Source organism: Macaca mulatta, chromosome 14, assembly GCF_049350105.2.
Source record: "Macaca mulatta isolate MMU2019108-1 chromosome 14, T2T-MMU8v2.0, whole genome shotgun sequence".
Lineage (NCBI taxonomy): Eukaryota > Metazoa > Chordata > Mammalia > Primates > Cercopithecidae > Macaca > Macaca mulatta.
In genome coordinates, this window is record NC_133419.1 from 37625502 (window position 1) to 37647134 (window position 21633).

A 21633-nucleotide genomic window follows, 5' to 3' on the forward strand; every position below is an offset into this window, starting at 1 on the left:
CACAAAATGAGGTGGTGAGGGCTGAGCCAAGATGGTGGCAGTGGGATGGATAAAAAGGGATGGCCAGGAGAAATATTTTAAAGGAAAAATTAACAGGACATCTTTACTGACTAGATTGGAAGGCTATACAGGAAATATATTGTCAAACTTGATTCCAGGATTTCTATCCTATGCCTGGGTTGCCCAAAATATCAGGAAACCATTGTTAGAAACAGAAAAGGTAGGAGATACCACTGTTCTGACAAAAAGTATTGAGTTTGGTGTCGCACCCATTTGACTTCAAGGCCTGCAAGTGAGTAGACAGAATTGCAGAAGTGCCACTCAGAGAGCAGGGCTTGCAATGTGGGGTTGGACTTTGTCACCATTTTATTAATTCCTAATTCTATGCAGATGCTCAGCTTGAGGAATGCCCATGTTTGGGCTTCAGAATGAAAGCCAAGTAATATTTACTCAGATGCCAATTTTCCCTCTGAAATATTTGCTTGTGGAACTGAGAAAACAACATAGAAAGCATTACTTATTTTTCTCATAAAAAAGTTATTAATAAAAAGATACGATCAGTGAAAGGCAGAATAAACTAGAAGCCAAGTATAGAAAATGGTATCATTCAAAGACTCATTACTGTAGTGGTGATAACAAAACAATATTCCAACAGCTTAAGATGCCTCAGTACTTTGGACCATTTTTAAGTAGTTAGTGTGGGCACTTAGTAAATGTGTATTAAACTATAGTTCATTAATTCTTTTTTTTTTTTTTTTTTTTGAGATGGAGTTTCACTCTTGTCACCCAGGCTGCATTTTTGCTTTCTTAGTGGTATATAAAATGTTGTGTTTCACAATTATGGTATCTTAGATTTGATTAAATATGGTATTAAAAAATAGCTAATCACAGAAAGTCTCTACCAGTGTGACATAGATGGCTAAAGTATTCCAAATTTGCAACCTTTTGTTGACCTAAATAAGAGGTGCCCCTTGGGTTGTTTTTATTTGGACTGGGAATATTAGGAGAAAGCTTTTTTCATTCAGTGGTGTAAGTACCATCTACCAGAAATAGAAACCCCCATGGAGGATCTATTTCTTTGATGGTACAGGACTCAGAACATTCACAAAGATTTAGTTATTAGCAGAACAGACATCTGTATTTTATTCAAACGAATTTGCCCTTCCTAATCTGAGAACACTGTGCAATCTAAGCAGTTCTAAGCATGTTTGCTATTCGTGCAAAGTGAGAGTAAATCTAAAATAAATTTTTTTGTGTGTTTAGGGATGGTAATAAAGTCTCTTAGTGGTTGAAAATGTTATTTCTTACAAAAGTGGAGAATATTTGCTTTTCAATACCAGAGTTTTCAGCCATTTCTGCATTCTGACCTATTGACTGGAGGTAGGTTGCCTTTGAATTCAGTAAAACTTCATGGGCAGAAACAGTTCCTTTTCCTACTTATTTGGACAGCATGACGGTCATTGCATGATGTGTCTTTTTGTAAGTCCATGCCTCAGAACTGAGAAGTAGGAATAAAATTAGTGTCAGGGCTGGGAATGCTACTCTTTGCTGCTGAGAGACACAATACTTCAGGTAAGTGATTCTGAAGTCCTTCACCACCTGACGGTAACCTTGGGTTGGTTCATAGGTATGTTTTCATTTTGCTTGTTCATCCATTTTAATTGGCTTCCTAGAGCATGCTTGTAGAGGTAGAGCCAAATTTAGAGTAGAGCAACCCTCTGGCAAACAGGAAGAGATTAATTTTGTGGTATGCTTTTAAGGGACTTCCCAGGAAACTTCAAAAGCAGAAAAAGAAGCACTAGCTGCCTAGTCCAAAATGTGTAAAATACCACAAAGTAGGATAAACTCAGAGCGCGTGCGCACACACACACACACACACACAGGACCACTTCTCCAGTAAAAAGAAAAGTTGAGCTTTCTTAGCTAGATGTGTGTATTAGCCAGAAAAAGCCAAGGAGTGAAGGGTTTTAGAGAATTGGAGGAGATAAAGTGGAGTATGCATATGGGAAGCATTTGAAATTGACTTAAATGCCTTTTTAATGCTGACTTTTTCAGTTTTCTCCTTACCAGACACATTGTTTTCATGATATCAGCCCCAGGCATAGACACATCATTAAAATGAACATGTCAAAAATGATTTCTGTTTAGAAATAAGCAAAACATTTTCAGTTGTGACCACCCAGGTGTAGAATAAAGAACAGTGGAATTGGGAGCCCTTAGTTCTAACATAAACTTTCTTCATGACATGAGGCAAGTCTTCTATGGCCTTTGGTTTCCTTATCTGTAAAACAGGATGGCTCAATGAAATTATCTTTCTTCTTTGCTATAATAGAGTATCTCTGTGGGAAGAGAAAAAGAAAAGTCAATTTAAAGGCTCCTTATAGTTCCCCAACTGCTGTTTTATTGTGCTATTCATGCCTAGACATCACAGAGCTAGAAAGGCCCATCAGACCCCTCAGGCCGCTGCTGTTCCTGTCACACATTCCTGCAAAGGACCATGTTGCTAACTTGAAAAAAATTACTATTACACTTGCAGTTGTTGCTTAGTAACATTTCTGATTTTGTGTTTCTTGTGACAGCATGAACAGAGATCATTAAAAATTAAACTTACAAAGCTGCTAAAGTGGGAGGAAGGAGAACCTGAAGCCACAATTTTTGCACTTGCTTAGAAGCTATCTAATCTCAGATTTATATGCTAGATCTTGGGGAAACACTGCACGTCTCTGGTTTATATTAAACCACATACAGCACGCTACTGACATTGATTTGTGTCTGGTGCAGCTGGAGTTTATCACCAAGACATAAAAAAACCTTGACCCTGCAGAATGGCCTGGAATTGCAATCAGATGGGCCACATGGCATCCCAGTGAAAGAAAGCCCTAACCAGTTTTTTGTCTTGTTTCTGCTTTCTCCCTACAGTTCCACCAGGTGAGAAGAGTGATGACCATCCTTTTCCTTACTATGGTTATTTCATACTTTGGTTGCATGAAGGCTGCCCCCATGAAAGAAGCAAACATCCGAGGACAAGGTGGCTTGGCCTACCCAGGTGTGCGGACCCATGGGACTCTGGAGAGCGTGAATGGGCCCAAGGCAGGTTCAAGAGGCCTGACATCATTGGCTGACACTTTTGAACACGTGATAGAAGAGCTGTTGGATGAGGACCAGAAAGTTCGGCCCAATGAAGAAAACAATAAGGACGCAGACTTGTACACGTCCAGGGTGATGCTCAGTAGTCAAGTGCCTTTGGAGCCTCCTCTTCTCTTTCTGCTGGAGGAATACAAAAATTACCTGGATGCTGCAAACATGTCCATGAGGGTCCGGCGCCACTCTGACCCTGCCCGCCGAGGGGAGCTGAGCGTGTGTGACAGTATTAGCGAGTGGGTAACGGCGGCAGACAAAAAGACTGCAGTGGACATGTCGGGCGGGACGGTCACAGTCCTTGAAAAGGTCCCTGTATCGAAAGGCCAACTGAAGCAATACTTCTACGAGACCAAGTGCAATCCCATGGGTTACACAAAAGAAGGCTGCAGGGGCATAGACAAAAGGCATTGGAACTCCCAGTGCCGAACTACCCAGTCGTATGTGCGGGCCCTTACCATGGATAGCAAAAAGAGAATTGGCTGGCGATTCATAAGGATAGACACTTCTTGTGTATGTACATTGACCATTAAAAGGGGAAGATAGTGGATTTATGTTGTATAGATTATATTGAGACAAAAATTATCTATTTGTATATATACATAACAGGGTAAATTATTCAGTTAAGAAAAAAATAATTTTATGAACTGCATGTATAAATGAAGTTTATACAGTACAGTGGTTCTACAATCTATTTATTGGACATGTCCATGACCAGAAGGGAAACAGTCATTTGCGCACAACTTTAAAAAGTCTGCATTACATTCCTTGATAATGTTGTGGTTTGTTGCCGTTGCCAAGAATTGAAAACATAAAAAGTTTAAAAAAAAAATAATAAATTGCATGCTGCTTTAATTGTGAATTGATAATAAACTGTCCTCTTTCAGAAAACAGACACACACACACACACACAACAAAAATTTGAACCAAAACATTCCGTTTACATTTTAGACAGTAAGTATCTTCGTTCTTGTTAGTACTATATCTGTTTTACTGCTTTTAACTTCTGATAGCGTTGGAATTAAAACAATGTCAAGGTGCTGTTGTCATTGCTTTACTGGCTTAGGGGATGGGGGATGGGAGGGGTATATTTTTGTTTGTTTTGTGTTTTCTTTTTTGTTTGTTTGTTTTGTTTTTTAGTTCCCACAGGGAGTAGAGATGGGGAAAGAATTCCTTCAATATGTATTCTGGTTGATAAAAGATACATTTGTATGTTGTGAAGATGTCTGCAATATCAATCAGATGACTGGAAAGTGAATAAAAATTAAGGCAACTGAACAAAAAATGCTCACACTCCACATCCCATGATGCACCTCCCAGGCCCCGCTCATTCTTTGGGCATTGGTCAGAGTAAGCTGCTTTTGACGGAAGGACTTAAGTTTGCTCAGAACACATTCTTTCCCCCCCTCCCCCTCTGGTCTCCTCTTTGTTTTGTTTTGAGGAAGAAAAATCAGTTGCGCGCTCTGAAATATGTTACCACTGCTGTGAACAAGTGGACACATCGTGTCACATCATGACACACTCATAGTATAAGCATGGAGAACAGTGACTTTTTTTTAGAACAGAAAACAACAAAAAATAACCCCAAAATGAAGATTATTTTTTACAAGGAGTAAACATTTGCGTAAATCATGGTAAAGCTTAAAAAAAAACTCATGGTAAGGCTTAACAATGTCTTGCAAGCAAAAGGTAGAGCCCTGTATCAACCCAGGAACACCTAGATCAGAACAGGAATCCACATTGCCAGTGACATGAGACTGAACAGCCAAATGGAGGCTATGTGGAGCTGGCATAGCATTTACCAGCAGTGCGGGAGGAATTTCTGAGTGGCCATCCCAAGGTCTAGGTGGAGGTGGGGCATGGTATTTGAGACATTCCAAAAGGAAGGCCTCTGAAGGACCCTTTAGAGGTGGCTCTGGAATGACATGTGTCAAGCTGCTTGGACCTCGTGCTTTAAGTGCCTACATTATCTAACTGTGCTCAAGAGGTTCTCGACTGGAGGACCACACTCAAGCCGACTTATGCCCTCCATCCCACCTCTGGATAATTTTGCATAAAATTGGATTAGCCTGGAGCAGGTTGGGAGCCAAATGTGGCATTTGTGATCATGAGATTGATGCAATGAGATAGAAGATGTTTGCTACCTGAACACTTAATGCTTTGAAACTAGACTTGAGGAAACCAGGGTTTATCTTTTGAGAACTTTTGGTAAGGGGAAAGGGAACAGGAAAAGAAACCCCAAACTCAGGCCGAATGATCAAGGGGACCCATAGGAAATCTTGTCCAGAGACAAGACTTCGGGAAGGTGTCTGGACATTCAGAACACCAAGACTTGAAGGTGCCTTGCTCAGTGGAAGAGGCCAGGACAGAGCTGACAAAATTTTGCTCCCCAGTGAAGGCCACAGCAACCTTCTTCCCATCCTGTCTGTTCATGGAGAGGGTCCCTGCCTCACCTCTGCCATTTTGGGTTAGAAGTCAAGTTGGGAGGCTGAAATAGTGGTTCTTGGAAAAATGGATCCCCACTGAAAACTAGTGCTCTAAGCCCATTCAGCCCATTTCACACCTGAAAATGTTAGTGATCACCACTTGGACCAGCGTCCTTAAGTATCAGAAAGCCCCAAGCAATTGCTGCATCTTAGTAGGGTGAGGGATAAGCAAAAGAGGATGCTCACCATAACCCAGGAATGAAGATACCATCAGCAAAGAATTACAATTTGTTCGATCTTTCTTTTAGAGCTAGTCTGTCTTTCACAGTACCATCTGAATACCTCTTTGAGAAGGAAGACTTTACATAGTATAGGTTTGTTTTGTGTTATTTGAAAATATTATTTTTGTAATTATTTTTAATATGTAAGGAATTCTTGGAATATCTGCTGTATGTTAACTTTATGCATCTTCCTTTCGAGGGACGAATTTAAAACAAACCCCCATCACAATCTTAAAGGATTGCAAGGGCCAGATCTGTTAAGTGGTTTCATAGGAGACACATCCAGCAATTGTGTGGTCAGTGGCTCTTTTACCCAATAAGATACATCACAGTCACATGCTTGATGGTTTATGTTGACCTAAGATTTATTTTGTTAAAATCTCTCTCTGTTGTGTTCGTTCTTGTTCTGTTTTGTTTTTTAAAGTCTTGCTGTGGTCTCTTTGTGGCAGAAGTGTTTCATGCATGGCAGCAGGCCTGTTGCTTTTTTATGGTGATTCCCATTGAAAATGTAAGTAAATGTCTGTGGCCTTGTTCTCTCTATGGTAAAGATATTATTCACCATGTAAAACAAAAACAGTATTTATTGTATTTTAGTATATTTATATAATTATGTTATTGAAAAAAATTGGCATTAAAACTTAACCGCATCAGAAGCCTATTGTAAATACAAGTTCTATTTAAGTGTACTAATTAACATATAATATATGTTTTAAATATAGAATTTTTAATGTTTTTAAATATATTTTCAAAGTACATAAAATCTGGGGGTTCTGGGTTTTTTTCTCTTTACTGTAAAACAAACATGAAAACGTGTTTTATTATAAATACGTGTGTTCCTTGCTTTAAGACTAATCTGACTAGTTTTAGCAATTAAACAGCCCTGCAGAGAGGATACTTATTTGAAAGCCTGGGAGGCCAATCCTGCAGTCTGTGAGCTTTTGAGAAGTTGTAGGATTGGATCTGTCTTCCATGTTGTAAGATGGGAGTGTCATTTTCTCGGACACTTGAAAGTTTTACCCCTTTGAAGTGATATACTTTCATCAGATACCAAACCATGTATCCTAGCAACATCAGGATCCACGAATCACGGCTGGCTGGCTGGCTCTATCTGATTATAAAATAACTGTTAAAAAAAAAAATCAAAGTAGGTTTACTTAGGGATAATGAGAACAAATTGGCCCAAATTTAGAAAGTCAAGTACTGGAAAAAGAAAAAGAAATTCAATATTTGGAGACAGGTCACATACTCACAGTTTAGCAATGGTGCCATTTGCAGTATGTATTTGTATCCATAGCACTGATTTAATTTTTGTACGTGGAGCACACAGATTTTATATCATAGTACCCACAATCTAACAGATTGCTAGGATTTCTAAAAGGATTTGCCTCCGTGATGGCTGCCAAGCCGCTGGGTAATTTAGTTAAAGTGTTTAAAGTTATCACTAAATCTTAGGGAAATAAATGGAAGGATTTTAAATCAGAGAAAGGGCCATTAAGGAAAAAAAGCATCTGTTCTTACTCTTCAGCCTCCCCATTTGAACACTGACAACCCATCCCATAACGTGGTGAACTATATCTGTGCAATGTATCATTTCTATTTCTAAACATACACACATGGTTTCCTCTTGTATTGTCTTATAAATAAGGATCAGGAAAGTCATAACAAACATTGACTTGTGTTGTGTATACGGAAAAACAGATCGAAAGAGATGAATTACTCTATCCTAATCTGTCCAGTGAACTTGAAAAGTACTCTAAACTCTAAGAGAAGCCCTTGACTGCCAGTCATGACAGCCTAGCCATGGAATTAGAACTTTGATAAACTTCAGGCTTGACCAATTTTCATAGTCAGAGGATCAAAATATTTTTTAAATGGTTGAGTAAAAAAAGTAAAAATTAAACATGACATCCAAATTACTTGAAGTTAAACGAGTTTGGTAAACATGACTGAAAGTTTTCATTAGAAGATGAGGTTGGAGAAAAAACCAAAATAGAGACATCTACTAAATTATCCAACTTGGAGTTAATAGGAGTAACCAATGTGTACTGCATTCATTGAGTAAGCAGTTAAACTTGTTTAATTATTAAGATGCCTGGAAATAACTCAGATCATTGCTTTGATCTGTTGTTTTTCACCATACTGATAAGCCTCTGTGGTGATTAGCTGTGTCTATGAAATCTTTTTATGAGCTAGACTAATTCTATGAATAATAAGACAGTTCTGAATGAGAACCTGGACTAAATCTTAGAATGGGTCAGTGTTAAATTGTTCCTCATTCATTTAAGTGGCTTCTAGATCTGGATAAAATGTCAAACACTTTTTGAACTGCAATAAATGGCTTCAGGCATTGCCTCAGTTCAGCCAGCACCCCCAGTAGTGTTAAGGTTTAAGCTTATTGTAAAACATACATGTCTCCCTCATGTTCTAACATCAAGCCTGGTCTATAAGTTAAAGTGGAAATGGCTGCATATTTTGACAAACCATTGTTAAGTAAAGACTGTTAATTGGGATAAAAAACAATATAAGTGTACATAAATTTAGGAAGATGAAGTGTTTAGCTTGCAAAAAGCCATTCACAGATTTGATCCAACCTCAAAATGTTGACCAGCAAAATTAGTGTTTGATGGAACACAGGCCATCCTTTTAGCTGTGTGTTTTTAAACTGTGGTTTTAAAGGTCGGTTGGCTGCTTGGTTTGGGGACAATCGGGGGTAATGGTTGGGAATCTGACTTTTGTTGGTTACATTGAACTAACTGGTGGTTGGTGAACTCTCCACCTAATAGCTAAACTTAGCAACTAGAGTGGGTGAAGCCACTCCAAACCAGCCCATGTTTGTGGACATTCCTTCTAATAAACACCCTGCCTGCATGTCTATCCCCAGCCTTGTGAGTATGATCATCCATTCTCTCAATTCTGGCCACCATTTGAATTATTTGTAGGGAATAAAAGGCAAAGTCCTTTTTAGTGATTATTTGCAGTAAATTACTTGAAGACTATGTTTAAATATTAACAGAAAAAATACTGTGACCTTACACATTATCATCATTGAGAAGACCCATTTCTGTGGCACTCTGTAGGATTTCTATAGGCCTTTACCTCACCCCCACCCCCTAATTATTTACAAGGCACAGAGCACCAGATTAGGAGCTCTTTAGCCTGGCATTTGCTTTTCTAAGAACAATCCTGTGTGCTTGGTAACGTCAGTACCATGGAATTGTAAAAAGCAGGCCTTCCAATTAAACCTCACCACACAAACAATAAACAAGACCTTTGCATTTAAGTGTGAACTGCTATTTTATATCTGGCAAAACAAAAGTCCTTTCCTTTAGAAAAATAAGCCTATCTGTCCTGAAAAAAGCCTCACACACAATGTTGTAGTTAATGACAGGACTTGTCTCAAGTCTGTAAATGACCAAAAAGTGTTAGTTGAAATCCTGAGCTTGAGGTGTATGTTCTACATTTAGAAAGGACATAAAGATGATTCTGCAGCTCTGCACTTTGGTACTGTATTCTATTTCAAATGGTTCCTTAGAAACCAGGGGCTGGTCTGCATAGAACGTCTGAACCCAGGGGAAATATTTTCGTCTGGCTTAAGTGCTCACAATTTGAAAAAATCCATATCAAGTACTGCAGTACACATTTAAATTTATTTAGTCAAGCTGCATTCTCCATTGAGCCCTAACATTTAAAAAATAGTTGCTAAACTGGGATTTGGTGCATATCAGGAAGGAAAGAGGAAAAAGACATAAAACAGAAACCTTACCCAGCAGAGACCTTCTCCAACAGATACCAAGCAGTGTTTACTTGGAGATAACAGTACCCACACTCTCCTCCAGTTAGACTCATGCAATGATCTCAAAGTGTGGACTGCAACCAGCATCTGCATCTCTGGGAACTTGTTACAAATGCAAATTCTCAGTTCCCATCCCAGACTTACTAAATAAGAAGCTCTGGGGGTAGAGGACAACAATCTGAGTTTTAACAACCCGTCTAGGTGATTCTGTGCCCACTCAAATTTGAGGATCATTCGACTAAGGGGATTAAACAGCCTTTCACATGTTCTAGATAATAGGAAGATGGCACATCCCAAGAATTTGGAACTTTGAGATCTGATCCCAATCATGTCACTAACTCTTTTCTTGGCCCTGAAAACATCAAACCATCTATGTTTGCATTTCCTAAACAACGCAAAAGTGATGGGTGCTCGCAGGTGGAGCAATGCTTAGTGTTGTAAGAGAAGAGTGCACTGATGGTTTGAAAGTGAGCATGCAAATATGAGCCAGGAAAGCCCAGTGCCATTCATATTCAACAATTTTTTTTTCTTTCCTTTCAAAGCAACAGCAGTAGTGGATTCGGGACCCAGAGCATGTAGTCGTTTGTAACACATTTGGAATGACTGTGAGAAATGAGAAGCAACATGCAGCAAATTAATAAGGAAAAGATTATTCCATCTGGGGAGCTGGGCTCTGCACATGCCAACACAGCCCATTCTCTGTGAAATAGCGTTTTATAGGTCACAAATTAAATCAGCATCCTGAATTAATCAGATATTAACATCCAGCTGAGGAAATCTAGGTTCACACCTCCAGAATGACCGGACTATAAATTCAAAGGGCTTCCCCAGACTTTGTGGCAAAGCTTTTCCATATTGTAGGAACTGGCTTCTGGAAATGAGGACCTCAACATAGCTATTCCCATCTCTGTGTGTATGCGTATGTGTGTGTGCACACTCCTGCACATTTTACACTGCAAATTGCATTAAAAGATTTTTCTATTTCTGGGATGGACAGGAGGGTGTCCAATCCATTAGGCAATACGGAAGCCTGAATTCTAACAAGCCTACCTTGGAGAGCCAGGTATGTTGGTAGTTCAATCACTAGGTTGGCCAACCCTTTCCAGTATCTGAGCCTCCATGCCCTCATCTGTCAGAGGAAGAGGCTGAACTTGGGGGATCTCCCAAGAGGATGGTCTTGGAGGTAAATTTCAGTTTTAAGACTACAATTTTGGCCGGGCGCGGTGGCTCAAGCCTGTAATCCCAGCACTTTGGGAGGCCGAGGCGGGCGGATCACAAGGTCAGGAGATCGAGACCACAGTGAAACCCCGTCTCTACTAAAAATACAAAAAATTAGCCGGGCGCGGTGGCGGGCGCCTGTAGTCCCAGCTACTCAGGAGGCTGAGGCAGGAGAATGGCGGGAACCCGGGAGGCGGAGCTTGCAGTGAGCCGAGATCGCGCCACTGCACTCCAGCCTGGGCAACAGCGTGAGACTCCGTCTCAAAAAAAAAAAAAAAAAAAACTACAATTTCATTCTTCCTACTTTATTATTTGCCATTAAAAGAGATTAAAGAGGTTTCTGAAGCACTTGAAGGCTGGGATGCATTCTGAGATAATTCATTGGGCATCGCCTGCCTCCCTCCATAGTTGGTGTCCTTATTTCTTGGCACTTGCCACAAGATTAAAAGCAGGAGGCACCTCGAGTTACTGTGGTGGTTGGGGAGGATGTGACCCAAGGAATGTTTCTACTTCATATGCAACTATAAAATTATTACCAACTGTCTGACAAGCAGGCAGAAAATACCTTGGGGAAGGTGCCCAAATATTCTTCAAGATGCAAACTTTCTACCGGTCTCTAACCTTACTTTCAAAGCCAGGCAATGCATTTACCTTTGTTTTATGTAACTCATTCAACTGTATGACATGGTGCCTGGCAAGGAGAGATTCCTTGTGTTTTGCCAAGTTGCAGAGTCAGGAAACTCTGAATGAAACTGCTGAATTAGCATCCTGTAGAGTCACTGTTTATTACAGAGTTCTCTGAATGAAATGGGTTTGCATCTCTGTTCTTTGGGGCTTTATAAATTCACCAAGGATATACAGCTCCCAGCCTGCTTCACCACCACCCCCGAGCACTCTGGATAATTCCTTCTCTTGAGAGGATGGCCTTGAGAACGTGTCTTATAACAAATCACAGCAACACCACATTCAGCAGCAGATTTCCTCAGAGGAACAGCAGATATTTCAGAATGGTAAAGAGGTCATTCTGAGTGGAGCTTTGGCTAGTTTAGGAGACAAACCTCACTGGCATGCCAGGGTTTGAAACTCCTTATTTCAGCAATCCAACTTTGGTTTACTCCTGGCCTTGAGTCCTTTTTGCCTGAATCTCTGAGAAATCTATGTTTTTGTTCAATCCACCTCTGCTCCCACTTCATGCCCTGCTTCCCTTCCTGATGACCTCAGAGCTCTGCTTCCTCTGGGATCCAACGTCTCACCTCTCAGGGGGCACATAATAAAGAGTGGAGTCTGAATCCCAACTCTGCTACAAGAGCTGTGTGACTGTAGGCAAGTCACTTAACTTATCTGTGCTTCCGTTTCCTCACCTGCAAAGGACAGGTAAAAATATTCCCACTTACCTCATGGGATTTTGTGATAATTAAATTAGGTAATACATATAAAGCACTTAGGAAAGTTATGGACCCATGAGAAAGCCTCAGAAAGTGTTTACGAACTCTTGGTAGTCACTCTGCTGACTGGTAATAAGCTGGGCTCATCTAGTACACACTTCAGAGACTTTTTTCTTATATTCAGAATCCTGGAAGAGATCGCATCTCATCTGTGCCATTAGCATCCAGGGTCACTTTGTCTTTTCTGGAAGACTCAGAGAGATAACTCTTGTTTACCCCACTAGCAATAATATTGCTTGGCAGTTAAGCTGTGGCCACTACATACACTCAGGCAAATGGAAGAGATATACTACAACAAAGGGTGATTTTCTAGACTGTACATTCCAAATGAAGCCCGTTATCCCTAAGTGTCTATCCCAGCTGAATGGCAATGACTGAAGCCAGGATGCAATAGATGAACTCATGTAGTCTGAAAGAAACAAGGGGCTACAGTCACATTTCTAAAAACAGACATGGCACATCAGGAAAATCCTGCCTTAACCTCTGCCCCATGTCCTTGACATACATTTAACCCATTGCACAATTATAGTGACTAGTACTTACTATAAGCAGGCAGTGTTCAATGCATCTTATGCAGATTTTCTCACTGCACAACAATCCATAAACTAGGTGGTAGTTTTAGTACTCCCATTTTAGAGATGAAAAAACTAAGGCAGAGATAATCCAATTAAGTTGGCAAAGGCTGCAACACTTGTGAGTAACAGGGCAGCCTGGATCTGGAGCCACTCTTAAACCACTGCAAAATTTAAAAGTGTAAAGGGCATTGAGTACAGAAGGAAAAAAAAAAAATAGGCGGTGGTTCGGGGGAGGGGAGTGGAATAGCTAGTTACATGTCCAAGGGATTTGGCTTCCATCAGAGAGAGAGACCACTAGTGGTGCTTAGAATTTTTAGCTTTCAAAAGAGTACTGGATTGCGCTTTTAAGGGTTAACATGCAAACAGTCTCTCATTGCACGGGGGCCTTTCCAAAAGTGGATACAACCCTGCTCTGTGCTGAAAAACCTGATCGTAGGGTTTCTAGAGCTTCATGCCAGCTGTTTCCAATACTTGGATATGGGGCAGTTGTCACCCCTTTAACCTCATGGCCAATCTGAAGAGCTTCCTGTGAATTGCTGGGATTGGGAAGATAGGCAGAGTGTTGTGGAACCACTTGCAAAACTCAGGAATGCCCAATCCTCTCTAGGTCAATACTTTACAGTTATTTTGTGTTTGAGATTGGTGGAGAAGAGAAAGGACAATGACTCAGGCCTGCTGGGTCTGCAATAGCCCTGGCCACCAGCGCCAGCCTTCTCTCCCCCATTCCTCCATGTATAGCAGATATCACTTGTAAGTCCTTGCTGCACCTCAGCCTCAGAAGTCATCTCAAGGTCATGCTCCACTGCCAGTTGAATTGAATTGAACCAAAAGATGAACTCAGTTTGCTATCTTGGCTTCCCCAGTTTCTTAAGAACAGATCCCATTGGTGATGGGGTAGATAAGGTAGTAAAGTCAAGGTGCTGAGGACTGGATGTGCCCCTCGGGTTGAGCAGAAGTTAGATGCGAAAGGGTGAAGAATGTTCTATAATGAGTATAAAGACTTCTATCCATGGGCTTCAGACAGATGGTCCATATGCAAAGAATCCAAGTAAAGGGTAAGATTACTCTAGGAATTGGTTGAACACAAGGACAAGTATTTGGCAATAGGCAATACTATTACATCCCTATTTTGTACCAGATGCCATGCTAAATGCTTTGCATGCTATCTAAAATACTCATCAATCATGAGATAGATGTAATTTGAGAGACAAGAGAACTGACAACACAGTAGCCTAAATAACTTGCCCAAGGTCACACAGTTAATAGATGATATAGTCAGGTTTGAAGCCACATCTATATAATCCCAAGGCCTCAAATTTTAACCACCAGGCTGGTGGCTCTCAATCTTGACCTGTACATTTGAATCACATAGGGAATTTTAAAAATATGTCTATACCCAGATGAGTTAAATCAGAATCTCTGGGAGTGGGGCCCTGGAATCTGTATTTCTTAAAGATCTTTCCAGTGGTTTTATTGACCAGCCAGGGTAGAAGTGCTGCCCCAGATTCTTCTTCCTCCAGGTAAACAGGAGTCAGAGGTATCAGAGATTTCTACCCAAGGGACTCAGAGCCCTAACCTGGTTCCAAATTTGGGTGTGGGATTCTAATGACTGGGAATTAACCAGACAGGACCCTAGTTCTATAGGAAATTTAGTAGGACCCTAGCTATAGAAACAAGAAAAATGATTATAGATAGTAAAATCAACATTCAGAGTCAGAATGGACCCACCAGAAAGCTCAATCTAACACTGAGCTCCTGAACGAGGCTCCTTAAATTTATTAAGATTCCCTGTGATTAGAAACAGGAGAGGCACTAATGGCTACAGGAGGGCTGAGTCTACAGATGAGGATCTCTCATCTACAGATGAGGATCAACTGACCCAGTGCTGAAGCAAAGAGAGCTCTATGGTCTTCTCACAGGCAGGTCATCACCTGTCCCACCTCCAAGCAACCTGCTATGAGCCAACAACGTGTTTCCACACATTTCACACTGCTTAGCTCATTCTGATGGACTCAAAAGGCTTTACTAAGTTGAAGCAATGAGAAAAAAAAAAACAATCCCTGTTGACTGGAGTGTTTTCTCTGTTTTCAGAAGTGACTGTTAGATTAGTGTTTGGCTTTATCTTCTGCATCTTCTAATAATTTTATCTCCTTCCCATCCCTACCTCAAACTTGCAAGCAGTGAGTCTTGCTTGACAGTAGGAAAAAACATCTCCGAGTCTCACTGCCCCTTCCTGGAGGGCTTGTTTTAGAAGCAATGCAGGACATGCCCAGCTTAGCCAGGCCACGGGGCTAATCGAATTTGGCAGATGTTCTGCGTCAGCAGGCACCAGGGTGCTAATGCCCCGGGTCAGCTGGTGAGAGGGTAAGTGGGCAAATGTCTGGCTTCTTCCCTGTGTTTTCAGGACAGGAATCTGAGTACCAGTAATCACTAGCCTATGGGACCAGAGGTTATTTTGGGCCTTCTTTTATCCAATGGAAAGTTAGGGGTGTGACATCTGAAACTGCCAAGGAGCATCCGGTTTCACCCTTATCCAGGACATGTCCCTAGAGGAAATGGAAGCAATGTCAAGGAGACCAAAATGCAGGTGTCAGAACTACCCTTTGTTTTTTATTTCTGTGCCATTTGTTTTCATCCATTCCTTTCACTTTCAGCTCACCTTTCCACTACTCTGGTTCAGGTCTTCATTGCATCTTGCCCAGGCTATCCCAGCAGCCTTCCAACCATCTCTCTACCTCTAATCTCTCTACCCCCACCCACTTCCAATCTATCCTCCCATGATAGCAGAATGATCTCTCTGAAGGTTCAATGAAAATAATGAATGTGAAAACACTTCGTAATACATTACACAAATAGCAACACCCACCTATACACAAACGTACCAATGTGGCAGGAGAGACAGAAATGCAGTCTTTACTCACTGTTGACTATGCAGGTGTAAAGGCCAGTGCACTGCAAGGAAATGAAATAGACTGAGAGGAATGTTTTTGGGAAATAATGGTCTAAGTTGGCACACACAGTACTGGAACCCTCAAACGAGTCCTCAAAAAGGCATTCAAGGTGGCCTTGTCTGCTTGGTAATTGTATGTCACTGTGATAAACCTGATGAGAGATGTAAGATGTACATCTAATTATGCCCATTTTTCAGGGAACTGAGGCTGAGAGAGGGAGTAATTTGCAGAAGATCACTCAGTGAGCATATGGCAGAACTAGAATATAAATTCAAAGGATATATGCTTTTCAAGTGTGCCATATTGATACAGATACATTAATGTGGGTGGATGGATGGATGGATGGATGGATAGATGAATGGATGAATAGAGCATATGATTTCCCCCCTTTAACATGTCACACAGCTCTCCATTGCTGACAGAGTACCAATTGGTGATATTGACATTATGGCCTTATAGGACGTAGCTTTATTTTCCTACTTTAATGTCCAGACAACTTCCAACACACTTGAGAGTGCGCTCCAACCCTACTTCTCCCTATTTCCTAAATGTACCTCGCATTCTACCTCCTCTGCACCTTTGTCCATTTCCTGTCTCCCTCTCTGATTATAAAATCCCTACCTAACCATAACCCATAATAAGGCTGCCAGAAAAAACATCAAACCAAATGAATAATTGTTTAATATAAGTACGTGCAAATACTCCATGGAACATATTTATAGTAAAAAATGATTTGTATTCATTTAAATTCAAATTTCACTGGGTGTCCTGCAATTTTAATTGTAAAAATCTAGCAAACCCACACATCAGGCAGTTGTCCCATGTGCACCCTCTGGTTTTCTTCTGCCATCTCAAGGTGGGATTTAGCACTTCTTTGAATTTTTCATACACAATTCACTCTCACTAAATAATGAGCAATGTGTATTTTATGGAAGACTTCTTAATAAATGTGAAAATGAAGTTTACATTCCATAATTGACATTTTATTTTTAACAGTTCTTATTAAAAATGGCCTTATGGCTGGGCATGGTGGCTCAGGCCTGTAATCTCAACACTTTGGCAGGCTGAAGCAAAATGATTGCTTGAGACCAGCCTGGGCAATACAGCGAGACCCCGTCTCTACAAAAAAAAATTTTTTTTAATTAGCTGGGTGTGGTGGCACGTGCCTGTAATCCCAGTACTCAGGAGGCTGAAGTGAGAGGGTCACTTGAGCCCACAAGTTTGAGGCTGCAGTGAGCTATGATCATGCCATTACTCTCCAGCTTGGGTGACAGATTGAGACCCCATCTCTAAAAGTCATTAAGTGTCCTTTTGACCATTTCCCTACATAGCATTTCGTGCTGATCACCTACTCTCACTCTCTATTATGCACAGAAGCTTTCACTTTTCAGACCCAGGCACTAGTCCACGGCTTGTTTGTATACCATGGTAGACTTATCAAAGCAAATTTTCGATTAGGCAGGTTACTCTCTACAAATGAATTTTCTATGAGTATAAAAAATGTTTCTATATGTTTAGAATCTTCAAGGTTCAATTGCATGAAGCCTTTAGCATTTTCTTGGGAAAAATAATTGCTCCCTTACTAAGCCACAGTTACTTGTATAAACTCTTCTAGAGCAGAGGACACTCATTCGCCTGCGTACCCACTGCAGTTCACCTAGCCATGTACCAGAAAGCACTAAACAAGTGTCTATTAAATTGAATGAATGCAGTGTAAGACCACATTGTAAGTGTATTTAGCCCTAAATGGCTACAACATTGTTTGCAGCAGCCAAGGAATGGATCCCAGCAGTCAGGGAAAGCTACTTGATAGTCTAATTGAGTAATTCTGCACAGTAGTTGCACATTAGGCATCCGGGGAGATTTTAAAAAATCGTGATCTGTACACCCCATCCCACATCAGGTAAATCAGAATCTCTGGGGGTGAAGCTCAGGCATCAACATTATTTTCAAAGCTCCCAGGTGATTTTACCAGGCAGAAAAGGTTAAAAATGATGAACAGTTGCTGGAGATTTGGACTAATATTATTCTCTGGGTCTAATACATGACAGAGGAGAGAGACCAAGACCATCAGAGGGAGAGCTATGGATTTCTTTTTTGCTTTTCCCTGTTGTAGATGTTTTAGAGTTTACACTGTTCTTTCACATGCATGCACACCTGCCACATCCCACCCCCACCACATAGTCTGGCCACTGAGCCTTGTGCTGTGTGTTCACTTTGAGAGTGTGAAGAACAAAATGGCTACAGCCATGCTATGTAAATATGCAATCTTAGTTTTGGCTTGGTTGAGTATTGCTTCCCCAGGTTCCCAACTCCACTTTTACTGTTTTAGGTTCTGGTTTCACCAAGAATTCAGTGGCTGTGGTACTTCCTGGGTATGAGAAAATAAAGAACTTGTAAAGCGGAATTAGCCAGCTTTCCACACCCCCACCTTCACCACACACCAACCTGCACTGACAGTCAGAGGAAAACCAAGGGAATTGTTTCCTCCTGGTTTGGACACATTCCACTTGAAGCTCCTCCAGGCATTGTGAAGCAGAATTCCTTTCAGTATATGTGACTGTAAAGGGATGAATTTTTGAACTGGAGACTTTGAAAATAAGGATGAGCATGTACAGAGTGAAAGCATGGGCCTCAAGTCAGCAGATTGGAATCCCTGACCTTGCTGTGTACGTCTCCAGCCACATAAGCTAAGCAGGTCACCCCTCACTTCTTTCAGCTTTGGTCTTCTCCTCTGCAAAAGAAGTTTCGAGACTGGGTAATTTACAAAGAATGGAAATTTATTTCTGACTGTTCTGGAGGCTGGAAGGTCCAAGATCATGGCATCAGCAGGTTCAGCTGTCTTGTGAGGGCTGCTCTCTGTTTACAAGATGGCACCTTGATGCTACATTTTTCAGATGGGAGGACACTATGTTCTCACATAGAAGAAGGGATGGGAGAGTGAGAACGGGCCAAACTCCTTCCATTAAGCCCTTTCACAGTGACATTAGTCGGTTTACCTAAACATGTCCCAAAAAGGCCCACCTCCCAACACTGTTGCACCGGGGATTCTTTTCAACACATGAATTTTGCAGGGACCATTTAGACCACAGCCAGGAGGATGCTGAATTTCAGGACCTTAAGGTTCCCTCCAGCTCTAAATACTTCATAGATTCTAAGTCCTGCAGCAGTACATGAGAAGTCTATTGAGACTCCCTAAACCATTCTCAAGAAAGTAAAGGCCCAGAGCCCTGCTTACATATGTGCTCAGATGGTGCACTGAAATGAGCAGTAGATAGGAGCCAGAAAACAAGTGCAAGTCCCATTTCTGCCTTGAACTCACTCTGTGTTTTTGAAAAAGTCATGTTCTTTCTCTGAGCCTTCATTGTCTCAGCTGTAAGATGAATGTTAGAACAGATCATCTCTACTGTTCCTTTCAACTCTGCCATTCTAGGGATGTTGGATGTCCTAGTGGCTGAGGGTTCATGTTACAATAAATATGAAATTGAAACATAAAACAGCACTCAAAACATGAAGGAGAAATTGGGATTAAGAAACTAGAAAATACCTATTGTGTAAGAGAGAGAAGTGAACCAAACACAAATGCAAGTGGACGGAAGGAAGGGAGGGGGGAGGGAGGGAAATAATTCATAAGTAAAATTTAAATTCTAGATCTCTTTTATCTAACTGATGAAAAATATCTATAATTGCATTTTAACTTAAATATTAAAATTATATTACATTTCAGAAAGAATGCTTCAACTCTTCAAATGAACAAGTATGTTGTTTGCAAAATTAACTTTTTTTTTCTGTAAACCTACGTGGCTTTTTCTGAAGAGAACTAACTAGGTTAATAAGACCATATTCCGTCAATTCTTACTGACAAATAATCACCATGTCCCAAAGTCTTAGGTCTTATTTTTTCCTTTTCCCATTTGGTCTTTTTTTTTTTTTTTCCATTTAGTCTTTTAAAAAGCTATTTAAAGACCTTCAATTTTAGATGCACACTCTTTGGCTTGGTACTTGAAGCCCCTTGTGATCTGACTTCATCTAGGGAGGGTTGCAGGCCTCACCTTTCCCTGCTCTCCTGTACATACTCCAGGGTCCACTTTTATTGAACCAGCTACTGCCTGTTTCCAAACTATGCCTCACCCCTCTCATCCCTGGTTTTTTGTTTGTCCTTTCTCACTCCTGCTTCTGCACAAATAAATCATTCAAGACTCAAATTCCACTTCTTCCTTAAAACTTCCTCTGATTTTCTAAGCTGGAAACAATTTCCCACAGGCCCTGTTGTGAAATCCCCATCCACATTATTTCTGTGTCTCTAGTGGCACTTAGTGTTTTCCGTCCTGCAATAAGGCTTCTAGAATATGACCTTCTGAAGAGCAAGGCTTGTGTCTGAGGACAGCACACGGAACAGTGTTTACGGGGCCAGGCCTGGCTGTCGGACAGACCTGGGCTTGACTCTTGGCTCTGTTGCTGGTTGCAGGGTGACCTAAGCAGGCTACTTGACCTCTTAACTTCAGTTTACTCCTCTATAAAATGTGGATGGTACCTACTTCATAGGCTTAGAATGAAACCCAGGGAGATAACAAATGTAAAATAACTGTTACTATAGCACTTATTATATGTCGGACCCTGAAAGCACCTGACATTTGTTGTTTTTTTTTTTTTTTTCACTGTTAAAATAACTTCAATTTATCTTGCATTTTACAGAAGTCTATGAACGATTTTTTAAAAGCACCTGTTTACCCCATATTATGTTTCTCTGACAGTTGTTGAAGTAGGCAATGAGTATGTCAACAGCTTGAGCATCAGCGTCTTGCAAAGATTTCAGACTAACCAACCACTCACCAAAGAACTTGGCAGCTTTTTTAAATCTTGTTTTTAATACAACGGTATATCGACTCTGATGGCAAACCTGTCCAGCCACATCTCCATAACATGCTTTGCAAAATCAGTGATTAGCAAATTAGTTAGCTTTGGTAAGGAGCTTGATAGTTATAAAATTCACAACTTCACAGAAACTATTAATATTAAGTAAGCCACACTTTATACATGAAGAACCTGACTCCCAAAGAGCTTAAGGGTCTTGCTCAAAACTAATCATTCTGTTAGTAAGTAGGCAGTCTGGTTCCATAATCCATGGTCTTGTCCACTGTGCTATATTGATTCTATTCTCTGATTGTTATTTATTTATTTATTCATTCATTTATTGAGATGGAGTCACTCTGTTGCCCAGACTGGAGTGCAATGGTACGATCTTGGCTCACTGCAATCTCCACCTCCCGGATTCAAGCGTTTCTCATGCCTCAGTCTCCTGAGTAGCTGGGATTGCAGGTGTGCGCCATCATGCCCACTTAATTTTTGCATTTTCAGTAGTAATAGGGTTTCACCATGTTGGCCAAGCTGGTGTCGAACTCCTGACCTCCAGTGATCCACCCTGCTCAGCCTCTCAAAGTGTTGGAATTACAGGCATGAGCCACCGTATGCATCCTGATTGTTATTTATTTTTATCTGTGAGTAATTCACATTTATTTTCTTATAGAACCTAGCACACCATTGGTATGAAGTAGATGCTCAAGAAATAATTACTTGAAGTGACTCGAAGAAATTCACCTGGTTAGATGCATTTGTGCTGTTGTAAGATTAGCCACTTGAATGACATGTTTGTAGGGAGCCAACAAACAACTGGTGAGCCTGGGGGGCTCTTCTGGTTTCCCTCCTTGGGCTCATTTCTATAACCTCCTTAAGTGAGTGAGCCTAAGATACATTGCTCTAGCCCTGGAAAGAAAAGATTTCATTTTAAAAATTGTTTTTCTAAGGA

General features: G+C 40.8%; 1 protein-coding gene and 1 long non-coding RNA gene across 5 annotated transcripts in view; one reads left to right on the forward strand and one right to left on the reverse strand.

Annotated features, from left to right (window-relative positions):
* Positions 1–4000, forward strand: part of BDNF (brain derived neurotrophic factor) — a 68343-nt gene extending 64343 nt beyond the window's left edge. For all 4 annotated transcript variants that reach the window (XM_015114599.3, XM_015114600.3, XM_015114598.3 and 1 more), the window contains exon 2: positions 2920–4000. In XM_015114599.3, coding sequence (XP_014970085.1) covers positions 2920–3684 — 765 coding nt within the window. In that variant the 3' untranslated portion in view covers positions 3685–4000. The remainder of the gene's footprint in view (positions 1–2919) is intronic.
* The window catches only part of LOC144334556 (uncharacterized), a 151448-nt gene continuing 130931 nt past the window's right edge, over positions 1117–21633 (reverse strand). Inside the window, exon 7 of the long non-coding RNA XR_013404519.1 lies at positions 1117–2339. This is a non-coding gene — a long non-coding RNA (uncharacterized LOC144334556). The remainder of the gene's footprint in view (positions 2340–21633) is intronic.